Source organism: Achroia grisella, unplaced genomic scaffold (genome assembly GCF_030625045.1).
Source record: "Achroia grisella isolate CSIRO2021 unplaced genomic scaffold, CSIRO_AGI_Agris_v1 utg856, whole genome shotgun sequence".
Classification (NCBI taxonomy): Eukaryota; Metazoa; Arthropoda; class Insecta; order Lepidoptera; family Pyralidae; genus Achroia; species Achroia grisella.
The window spans coordinates 274,366-286,600 of NW_026713045.1; the positions used below are offsets into that span (position 1 = coordinate 274,366).

The 12,235-nt window shown below is 30.0% G+C and overlaps 2 protein-coding genes across 2 annotated transcripts; one reads left to right on the top strand and one right to left on the bottom strand.

Annotated features, from left to right (window-relative positions):
- The first annotated feature begins 197 nt into the window (after nucleotides 1-197).
- On the top strand, nucleotides 198-7,879 carry LOC131852725 (uncharacterized protein C18orf63-like). The gene is made up of 8 exons (XM_059203452.1): nucleotides 198-328; nucleotides 456-594; nucleotides 1,051-1,228; nucleotides 1,576-1,675; nucleotides 2,042-2,138; nucleotides 2,565-2,702; nucleotides 7,081-7,194; nucleotides 7,790-7,879. Exons 1-8 carry the CDS (start codon nucleotides 198-200, stop codon nucleotides 7,877-7,879), a joined length of 987 nt encoding a protein of 328 aa, XP_059059435.1.
- Nucleotides 7,880-9,576: 1,697 nt separating this feature from the next.
- LOC131852654 (uncharacterized) lies at nucleotides 9,577-11,923 on the bottom strand. Its single transcript, XM_059203355.1, has 4 exons — nucleotides 11,630-11,923; nucleotides 11,365-11,562; nucleotides 10,433-10,563; nucleotides 9,577-9,764 (listed from the first exon to the last, which is right to left on the bottom strand). The coding sequence occupies exons 1-4, from the start codon at nucleotides 11,826-11,828 to the stop codon at nucleotides 9,615-9,617; spliced, it is 678 nt and encodes a 225-aa protein (XP_059059338.1). The 5' UTR covers nucleotides 11,829-11,923; the 3' UTR covers nucleotides 9,577-9,614.
- Between the last annotated feature and the right edge of the window lie 312 nt (nucleotides 11,924-12,235).

Below are 12,235 nucleotides of genomic sequence, written 5' to 3' on the forward strand. Positions count from 1 at the left end.
CAAGAATTATCCAAGTCTCAAGAATAAGAAAAACTAAATCATATTAGGCTGTACCGTCAGGCGACCATTGCGTACCTCATATTTAAAAAAAGAAGAAGACGAAGCTTTGTAGTTTACTTGGCGCGAAATGTAAAAACAGACCTACACTTTTGATTTACTTTGTAATATTATTATTTTTTTATAAAATCAATTCTAAAATGACTTTTCATTGGAATGTTGCTAATCCAAATTTTGATACTCTAGGCTATATAACAGCCGTTGCGAATATCAAAGATAAACACGATAAGTCAGCTCCCTCTGATTATCACTGGAAAATTCTTAAATGTAGGTAAGTAATATTTTTACTTGCATTTTCTGTTTCGCTAGAAATTATAACATAATTATGTTGAAAACAGTCGGGAAATTATACTTTTTTTTTTTTTGCTAGTATAAATTATTTTTTTTTTGTTACACAGAATTATTATATTTTCAAATTCGTCTATATTAGCCAGTCCCGATAAGAAAAATTTGAAACAAATTCACATTATCTTCAATAAAACGGGCGACGACTATGATAAAATTAATTCATTGTTCTTGAAATTCTCTCTTATACAGGTAATTAAACTCAAAAATTATTAGAAAATGTGAAAATTAATTTTCTTGATTGTTTTTATGGCACTACCTATGTAAAGCGAAGCAAACCTTTCTTTAATACTTAATTGCTTGATAAGTTACAAAAATGTTAATCAAAAACGAAGCATAATCGCGAGTTGCATAATCGCGTGCTCCTCTACATAGATACCTGATTAGGTATTTACTCTTTCAATCATAACAGTGGAAGGGCAAACTGAAATATGGGTCAGATCTTGAATAAGGTTCCATGTAGGTATGGGTTAGTTAGTGTATAAAAGGCTACTAAGAACAAAAATATGTGTACCTACTTCAAAAATGGCTGAGAAAAAAAAAGTACCTAGTCGTAACTATCTACGTTCCTATTTTATTTTCTAAGTTTGTATGTGACTATTTGAACTGGAGTGGTTTTTATTTAATATACATTTTTTTTAATAAAAGGATGGCTCTATAAAAAAGACTACGGCCGATATATTCGAAATGTGTTTTGTGTATACAATGACAGCTAAAATTGCACCATTATGGAATACAATCGGCACTAATTATCTCATTAATAATAGAGATTTTCTTACAACCAAAGGACCCCAAGATGGACTACAATATCATATAGCAAGTAATGGTAAGTACTTATCTTAGTATACGTAACTTAGGTAGACTACGTAAATAGTCGTCTGTGTGAGTAACTCAATCTCACCTATTTCAGGCAGCGTGCTTTATTTTTGTTGATGGTTATTAGTAAGTAGACATACTTCAATATGTGGACTAAGATCAATTAAGTGTACCTATGTAGCAATTTCTAGAAATAATTTTTCCTTGTCCTAAGATAACTATTACTACTACTAAGATAACTTATTATCCTAGGATCACCTTGCTCCTGATAAAAAGGCACTAATAATATTGCTTCTACATAGGTATTACAATTACACAACAGAACAATTAATATTAATACAAATGTATTTTTGTTAGAAAGTTCTACTTACATTGAAGTCAAGCCTGTAAAAATAGTTATTATTATGGAATTGGAAGGTGACTTTGCTCCTGGAGAATATGTCAGGGTATTACCAAGGTAGATATGCCCAAGTATTATGTATATTACTAGTTTTACAGCGGAATGTGGTGATGACCAGAATGCAGATAGTCTCCAAGACCGCTAAAGGACTTACGGAGCGGCTGAAGACTAACTCCCGCCTGACGGACACGAGTTTAGTCTGCTGGCACCGCTAGGGGTTCGAACTTTGGCTCAAGCCAATTCGGAGGATGGATCGGACAAGTCTTACGTACACCACAACATTGACAGCCCGATTGCCCCATCTGGGTTGACAATCATGAGGAAGTGTAATGTTTTTAGTTTATTATACCTATCCATAATATTAGACATAATTTTCAGTTTATACCTACTGGAGTTCAAATATCACCCACTTTCTTATTTTAGCTTAAATAAAGCTATAGTGGAGGAGCATCACAATTCGTTTCCAGAAATGTGCGCTTTCAAATTTTACAAGGATTTACGTCGCCACTGGAAAAATATTGTAAGTGTTTATTCTAAAACAATATAGGTACTTGACAGTAAATGGAAAAAAAAGAAAGTACCTACGGAAGTAATTGCTACTACCTAATTGAAAGATAAAAAATATAATAAATAAATCGATAAATTAAAGTCTCGTTATCTTTTCAAGGCAATTCGAGGAGATCTCAGGTGATATCCGTACCCTATAAGTACCCTTATTTTCTCTGTCATATCGTTGTCTGTGTTATCTGTCTCATTTAAGTTTAAATGAGACAACTGACAGACAACTTTGTGCAAAGCTTACCTACCTCTGGAAATATGATTGATTATCATCGCATTCGCAAACGCTTATTGTTTCAGGAAAAATAGTAAATACTCTGTAATTTGCCATACGGCATAGGTATTCGTGGTATTTCTTTCTGTAATACAAAGTTATCTATGTCAACAGCATGGCTATAGATTGCCTGAACAAGACTGTTCATCATATTATGTAATAAGATTTTGGCGAGGAGAGCCCTTAACCTATCCAAGTATATGTGTGACCAGGAATTTACCCGTCATTATACCAATGCGAAAATATGTTGAGGTAAGATATAAAATACATACAGTGAAATAAAGCATTAAAATATATTTGTTTTATACATACGTAATATTCATAAAAAAAGGCCCAGAGCGATACAAATAATCATATTCATAAGTTTGTACCGTGCGATAAGAACCCGCGACCGTCAGAAGTAAAGCGGTGTCCTAAACCGCTAGACCTCCGAGGTCGTTATATTGCCATTATGTTACTTACTGATTATGCTTATCTGTGCTATAACCACAGATAATATAATATTACATACAGATACCCCATCCCATACAAGAAAATGGTTCCTTCCTAACTCGGGCTATTCTTCGGGCTATTTTATTTCGCCGCCGTAGGCGCTAGATGTCGCTATATCTGAAGCAGTTTGGATTACTAGTGGGTGATTAGTAATAAAGCATGAAAATAGATGGCAGAGAATTCGGTCTACATGACATCTGTTTTGCAAAGATACGTACATAATAGATATATAACTGTATCGAACTCCTGATTGGGTACAATCGAAAATTCAATGTAGGTATAATATTGTTCGCTGACAGTCTACAGACACGGCTAATGTACCTATGTATCTATGTACTATGTTACAGTTACTTTTTTACATGCCTACTTTTTTTCTCCCGACGAAGATATGTCGTAACGCGTCTGCACTAAAATCGGGCTATCGGTTAAGGAGCAATAGCTCCTTAACGAATAGCCCGATTTTAATACGGTTTTTTTTATTTAAATTGTTATGTGATAGTGATAGATTTTAGCTATAATCAATTGATGTGCATATGGGTACCTCATATAATTTTCAGTGTATAATTATTTCTCAATATGTAGTTAATTATGGTAAACTGGCAATTTGTAAAACTGAAAATAATATCTGCACAACCTCAATCTGTTATATGTAGGTTCTTTCAGGGATACTACATCGGTGCTAATGACATGTAGGTACTTATTTTGATGTTATACCTATTTGTAGAACCTTCGATATCTACAAACTACGCCTTTACTGCTAGTTTTTTGGTATTTATGTAAGTTGTTATTCAGTTGAAATTAAGCTGCGAAATTACAGGATATTTGGACATAACATCTATGTTCTCCGGAATGATAACGTATGCGGGATATAGCGGGCACGACATGATGACGTAATGCTGTTTAATAATATGTGTGTATGTATGTACGTCGGATAGCGTCGTGGTTGGCTGGATCGTCAGCTTATTTACCATTTCAGTTAATAATAGTAGGTAGTAACTTTTGACAATATGGATGAAGGAGGGTAACGGTGATGATGATGAGATCAATAATGACTGTTGACGATAGTGACGGTGGTATTTATTTATGACCACCATAAAATTAATCATTGGCAGCATTCTCAACATTATCATCATTGTTCATCATGATGATTGAGATCAAATTAATTAATTGATTAAAAAAGTAGCAAGTATTAGGTAGGTACAAGGTTCTGGGATGCTGTGATATACTACAGTCTCTAGATTTTGTTTCTTATTAGTATTCCACGACCAAAGTCTATAGACAGAGAAATATAGATTTACACAAAGTTTCTTGATGTAAATGGGAATTATTATACAAATTGCATTAAAAAATATATATTATTACCATCTAATACAAAATCATTATGTAGTAAATAATTCCTGACATTTTAAATCGAATGAGGTGAAACTAACATTGCATGAACACAACACTTGAAGATCATAACATTTTCATTTCAGGTAATAAAACACTTTTAAATAATTTATTAATCACATAATAAACAATTGTTAATAATTTACAATAATATTTCTTTCACTGCTTGTCTGTTATACCACTAAAACTTCAAACAATTCTGTTATTTTTATATTATATTCCAAATAAATCAATATCAAGACATAATATTTCATCAAAATCATTTCATAATTAATTCCTGGTACACAAAATATTCCTGGATTTGTTGATGAAGCAATATAATAATAATCATGAGCTTAAATCATAAACTTATTTGCAGTCGGTTACACATAATATAATTACTTGGAATTTCTTCTCATCACAAGTCCGTTGCTTTCTTACTTATTTAATTATATTATTAATTGCATTGTGATTAATAATTTACAGATTTTTCTTCTGCTTTTTTCTCTTATTTTTACTTGCATTATTATTTTATACAGTAAAATGTTCATATATATATATATATATATATTTCTTATTCTTTTGAACTCCTGTTCTTTACAGTAAAAATGTTATTTATCTTCATCTGAATGACTAGGAGATTTAGAATATCATCTCTTATTTGTTTAAACTTTGTTCAGTATTAAGTTGTTGATGTCAGGAAAATCTGAAAACAATATCATATACCATGTTACATTTTCATGAACTTACATGAATGAATTTACATGAAAGTAACTAAACTGTAACCTTATTAGTACAATAAACATATTATTCATACATCATATTCATTCAGTTCTAATAAAATATAAAAATAATACTACTGTTTAGTACTTTATTTTGATTAATAATTTTCAGTATTTTCTCAATCAATCAAAAATTATAAAATCAGTGTTAGTTTTTTGAAGTTACATTAATAACAATAATAAAAACATAATAATACCACATTAAAGCGGTCACCAAGTACCTATGTTTATTATATTTTAATATGAAAGATACACACGCATACATATGCAAGTTTTTAACAACTTATAGTTATACCTGGTATGAGATAATCCTCAAAGACACGATAGTTTACTAAATATTTGTAGTAGTCCTTAGACACATTTAAATTATTGAGTTTGACAAAAAAATAAGAAGTTCAATGAACTCTGAACAGGGACAATTCAAAAGTTGAAGTACCTACTTAACTTAAATGATGAAAAAAGAGAAAAAATCCAATGCTAGTGAAAATATGTTTTAAGCATTTGACTTAAAGTCGTTTATCCTATTCTTTTATTCCTATATTTTATATTTTTAACATTTCATTTATGTTGCCAGTACTCGTTGTCATTTCGATATAATAAAAAAATATGGACCAACCTACGATTTTAAATCGATATTTTTATTTGTGATGAAATCTAATAATATAAATTATTAATAACCTACCCTTGAATGGAGATATTAAAAAACTAATTATCATGAATAGTAGGTACTAGGATCAGTAATATATCATAGTATTATGAATGATTATCGTTTCAAAACCTTGTACAATTTAGTAAGGTTGAAAATATTCTTCTACAAAAGCAAAATTCGAGTATTTGTAAAGTTTCTTATGAGTATTTTTAAAAATTCGAGGATCCTCATATTTAGCTATCAATGTCAGTAATTTAGATACCATATAACACTTGTTTATTGAGGTTTCATAAAGGTATAGCTGACCTTATATACTCTATACCACATTCAATTCTCATTCATTAAATTACAATAAGTAGGTATTTATTTTTTTAATAGAAGAACTATGTCACTAATGTCATTAATTGCTATAATTACCAGGGTGACCGCGTGGAGGTTGATATAATAGAGTACACTTGTATCAGATCAATCTAATTAATATTTCCCTCTTCAAGTTTCGAAGTTATGAGCGAACAGATAAATATATAGTACTTGCATACCTGTCAAAATCTCTCTATTTTGCCGTCGTCAAGTAAAAATTATGCATTGCAATTCGTTCCAAATAAGAGTATAATACAAAATGATGAAATTTTACTGTTTGCAAAGACTAATTAAAAGCACCATCGAATAATGCGTTGTAATATCCTGTTATCGATTATTCGAAAAAATCGATAAATCTATGCATTTATTTTTAATATGGCAACACTTTCTAAATAAGTATTACTGGAATAATATGGTTTTCTTGTTTAGCTGTTTTATATTTACTTAAACTTTTTTATGTTTAATTTATCATAATAATATAGTAAGTACTTATTATTTGAAAATATAAAATAAACATTTAAAATATGGTGATACAAATGAAAACAGCGCCATCTATGAAAGTATTTTGGAAACAATAAGCCCCAATTAGCAATGATTAAATTGTAAACAAATACAGGGCAACAACAAAATGAGTAAATATATGAAAATTACTTTTCAAAACGCATTATTTCATTTTAACATCTATATATGACTTTTTAAAAATAGATACCTTTTTAAAAACATAGTGTTGGGTTTTAAACGATTACAAAACTATGTTGAATTCCATTCGATACCAATGACGCCATCTAAATCCGTTTTTCGAACTAAAAATGGCTACTATGCCATTGATCCCCACTGGCTATAACATACACTAGGTCGGTAGGTAGGTTTTCTCATTTTGTTCACTGATCTTTGCTGTTTTTATATATATCTACTAGTTGAGGAATAAAAGTAAGTACTAATATATGGTGGTAATAATATATTTTATTGTAATTTGCAGGAAACCGTGATATTCAAATTCATCAGAGATCTGAGGAGTAAAATGTCTGGTATTCTTGGGATGCCATTAATTATTCAAGAAAACAGGAATTATGCTCCCAGTACATCACGACAAGTAAATTATTATTATTATTATTTATTCAATTATGTTGTGAATTTTCAGAGATTTGCCCATGCATTTTGCCTACGTTCTTTGGGGTCTGTTTATGACAATGGAATGGTGATCACTCCTGGGCTAATGGTACAGCTTTCCAGAAAGAGATTAGTTACTTTTTCTTTCGGACTACACTAATGCTGTTGGCCGCAACTGGTCTTTATCTTCACTGGACGATAGGGGGCGAGTGCAAATGGCATTACAAAACCGCGGAAGGACTTATGGAGCGGCTGATGGCCAAGTTCCGCCTGACGGATACGACTGCTTCGAACCTTAGCTCAGACCGTCATAATTTCGATCTCAGTTTGAATTGGAAAGGGGCGATCGATCGGAGGTTGGGTATTACTGTTAAAAAATCAGTGTACTAACTCTTGGATACAGAATGCTATTATTTTATTTTACCTATATTGTATACTATTCACAATTGTATGCGTTATGATCACAGTACCTAAAATTTTAAAAAGTAGTAGGATACAGCTAGTGTACGATTAAATGAAAAATCTTTCTTTACTTTTATATCTAATTAGAGTTTCTAAAATTTTTATATACTTTTAAGGAGAACAATGAGAGCCTTGTGGAAACTCAAGAAGTAAGTTTATGCACTCCAACACAAGCGTGTCCATGGAGTACTTATAATAAATACTAATTAACTTTTGATAGTATTTTTGAATAGTTAGTTTAATTGAAACGCAGTTGTACATTTAATTAATTTATTATTTTTCATTTTATTGTCTTGAACACTGAGCACTGCAATTATATGAGAACAATATTCGTTATAGTAATTAACATGTCAATATTGTAAGTACCTATAATTAAAAATAAACTTATAATACATTGTCAATATTATTTTTTTGCTAGGAATGTAGATTACAGAAGTAGGACAAAATAATGTACAGTTTTACGAATATAATGCGGCTTAGTGCACATTCACAAAGTGGTCGTTATAATTATCGCTATGAAGAATAGGTATAATGTATAATATATCTATGTAATGATTTCTTAATTATGAGTCAAATTTAAAATGTGTGTGTAAATAGGATATATGAACTCTAGATGTGATTTCATACGGTACCTATTTAATTAAATTGTGTCATAATTAGATATATTAGTTTCATAAAATATTTTTGTTTTACCACAAACTTGTACCATATTCTAGTAAATTCTATTAATTAGAACATAGACTTTGCAAATGTGTAATACAATAAAGTCTTACTAATGTAATCTATTTACCTATCGTAACCCGTTAGTGTAGTCTAATATCCACCCACCACCTGTTGTCAATATCGGTAGGTACAACCTAATCGTCTTATGTGTAAAAATAACGTTAAAAACGTAAGAAAACATTTTAACAAATTTACTTTTTTGTGTCACTTATCACTATGAAAACAATAGCTTGAATTAAAGTAAAAATTGGACGATAGCTAAATGAACTGTAACTAGACACACGTCAATGCTAAATAATTATGAAGGTAGCGACTGTTAGTAATATGAAAACAGTTGACACTGTTCCTACAGTTACATTTTATTTTCTATAACAATCTACATAAAAATAAATATATTTCGTTAAGATATTTTGTATAGGCATAGAGGTAGGTATAATGATGAAGTTTCAAATAAATCTATGTTTACATACAATTAGTTTTAAAAAAGACATTAATGTCTTTTTTAAAACTGATGGCTCGTCTTATGTAGTGTAAAGAGCTAATGAGACATAAACAGTACGTACGACGGACATCACTAAAATGAGCAGGCTCTGATACTCGTCAAACCCATTCAAGTTGAATTTCCGAATAATTTTTTTGCGTTACGAAAAAGACATTGTTTCTATGAAATATCTTAGTCCTAAATAACAATATCGTAATTCACACTAACCAAATAATATTTAAATAAAAGTTCTACTTTGTACAAAGTTTGCTTCTGGCGTCAAGTATGTAGGATGATAAGAAGATTTTGAAGAAATACAGAGTAGAATTGAAAATAATACCACTGCCTTATGTTTAAGATGTATGTATGAATATATTTATATCTTCACAACGATGAATTTGTGTATAAAAAGCTTCGTAAGAGACATAGATCTCGTTATAATCCTATATATTTGGTAGAGTAATATTGTTATAGTTCATAAAAACATTAACAATTGGAGTTTGGAGAATCGAATAGATGAAATATTTACAGTTTTAGGATTCTATCACAAATTAATAATGTGTACTTACTACTATGTTTGTCATAATAATTTTATTTACCTAATTATACTATTCCAGTTTTTAATATAATTTTCTCAAATAGAAACTAAATAGCTAGATATATAAAATTAGATTTTTTCATGTATATAATTTTCTATAGCTATTTTACAAAGGGATCTTGCAATTAATTTATGTTTATCATTCGACAGTTGGCGAAGAAGTAACTAAGTTATTTCTTGGTGGAGTCAATGATGTTTGTGCTGCTGTTTGATGAAAAAATCTAGCAACAGATGGCGATAAATTGCTAACTTGTTGCGATTGCTGTAAAGCTATTAAATTTCCTGTATCCTGAAATGAATAATAGATAGATATATGTTTTGTTATATATTTAGAACTTATACCATATATACAACCAAAAAGAATAATCACATCGTACGTAGGTAAAATAAGGTTTAAAGAGAAATTTTTAAATTCTACATATGTACTTATATTTTATAAAGATTAGTGTGAAATTAACTAAGAAAAATCACAAATACCAAGTTATTAAGAATATAATTAATAATAAAATAAATCAGTTGTAGGAACTAGATCAGACGAGACCCTACAAACTGCAATAATTCACGAATATGACGACTATAATTGTGTAGAAACATATTTAAGAAAGCGCAATATAACACTCTTTCATGCATCCATGTAAAATGGTTGCATGTGGACCTTATCCATACACTTCGGTGAACATCATCATATATAGGTATTATAATATTATTTCTATAGCTCTATTTATAATCCTCGACTACAACTACTTAACATTATTTATTGCTACTAGCTTTTATCCATAAGCTTATTGGGATAAAGGATAGTCTATATTCGTAATAATAATAATAATAATGCAGCATATTTTCCTGTCTTTCTTTAAGTAAGATCCCTTCTAGTTGGTTAAATAGGTAACAAACAGAAAGACATACCTACATTCTTTCACTTTAATAATATTAGTTTTTATATAAATGTAAATTTACCGGTCTACTCTGCCTTGAAATTCTTGGTGAGGTTACTGGTGTGCGCACGTTTAGATAATTATTTGTAAATGGCGCAGTATTTAATAGACACTGAAGTTTGTATCCTTTTGCCAAATCTTCAACAGTTTTACCTATAAAAATAAAAATGTGAAAAATATAGGTATATTAGGCCTAAATATTTCGGTTTTACGCAACATTAGACGAAACCTAAATACCGTACACTTTTTTTATGAATAGCCGTAAAGAACAGCTGTGACAAAGACAAAAGACCAATATTCTGGAATGGTGATCCCACAGTAAGTATAGTTTGGGGACATATAGTCAGATTAGTCAGTGTATCATCTGTTGTTAATCGTGGTGAATTTACCACAATCTACGGAGAACCGCGTGGAGGTCAACCTGACATGTAGTTTTGTAGTACAGGTTTGTAATCTTACTTCAGCATCAAATGTCAACTGTCAAAAAATGATTTATTTTTTTATATAATTGAAGTAGACTATAAAAAGTAGTTTGTATGGATACCTTAGTCTAGCCTATTTTATAAATATATAAGACAATGAAATTTTAGGATATTAGTCATGACATTATAGTTTTCCAGAATGGTTATATATGAGTGGTATATCACAATCGTCACATGATAACATAATGTCCGTTTGCCTATGCTATTCATGGCAATAGTTACGCCAGCTTGTTTGCTATTCCATTTCCTTTTAAAATATAATTGAGGTATTAAATTACTTATAATATTCTAACGTACCTACAAATGTACCCACTTGTATATAGATGAGGTGTACCTACCAAACGGTGCCATTTCTGGCATTCAAGTAAGTATACTTATACAAAATACTTTGGTAAACCTTTAACTATCAATACCGTTTAATACATGATGAAATTAAGTCAAGTTTTATATAACAATATTAGAACTGAATTACCTGTTAAAGTTGTAGGTATATTAGTATTACATCGACCAGTTTCTAATATTTTCTTGAGTGCTGTTACATTTTGAAAAATTATTGCTACAGCGGCACCATCTGCCAACTGAGAAGAATCACAACAAGACAATAAAAAAGACCAACTATCGCTTTCCCATTCGTGACTAGAGTATACAGCCAATTGCAATGTTGATGCACCTAAAAATTACATAATAATTTTAATAGATTGTAGTAATAAAACAAAGACTGATATTAAGAAACTCACCAGAAGCACTTAATAAGTGAGGGTTTGCTCCATGCTGTAGTAGTAGTTTAACAATGGAATATCGTCCATGACGTGCGGCTAATCTAATTGGCCAACCACCTTCTAAATTTGGGTCAAATCCACAATTGAGTATTTCAATGATTTCACTTTCATTATTATTAATAATACAATTTCTAAATACATAATTACTTCTTTCCATAATAATAAAATATATCAAATAATAATAAAAACTGTAACTAAGTGTTAGCTATATGTTGAGCGCCACCCCAATAGAAGTACGTAACTAACACAAATAAATTTATATACTTACCTACATAAACTTTACTATACTTTAAAATATATGAAGGTAGAATTTAAAGTATAGTAAAATTTATGTAGGTAAGTATATAAATTTATGAAGATAAATCAATAAATGTACCTTGTAGATATAATAAAATTCTTTGTCTACTTGTGTTATTTTCGAACACTTAAGTAGACATAGAATTTTATTATATCTACAAGGTACATTTTTTGATTTATCTTACAATTATATTAAATAAATCAATAATTACTTCTGGAGAATTCACGGATTGGAAATTGTGAAGAAGTATACATACTTCTTAGCGA

Bases quoted from the DNA above. Each gene is read 5' to 3' on its own strand.
- LOC131852725 (XM_059203452.1), top strand. From the start codon at position 198: ATGACTTTTCATTGGAATGTTGCTAATCCAAATTTTGATACTCTAGGC. The intron at 1,676-2,041 runs GTAGATATGCCC...TTCTTATTTTAG, and splicing joins TATGTCAGGGTATTACCAAG to CTTAAATAAAGCTATAGTGG. The intron at 7,195-7,789 runs GTAAATTATTAT...TATACTTTTAAG, and splicing joins CTCCCAGTACATCACGACAA to GAGAACAATGAGAGCCTTGT.
- LOC131852654 (XM_059203355.1), bottom strand. From the start codon at position 11,828: ATGGAAAGAAGTAATTATGTATTTAGAAATTGTATTATTAATAATAAT. The intron at 11,563-11,629 runs GTGAGTTTCTTA...TGTAATTTTTAG, and splicing joins TCACTTATTAAGTGCTTCTG to GTGCATCAACATTGCAATTG. The intron at 10,564-11,364 runs GTAATTCAGTTC...TTATTTTTATAG, and splicing joins TATACCTACAACTTTAACAG to GTAAAACTGTTGAAGATTTG.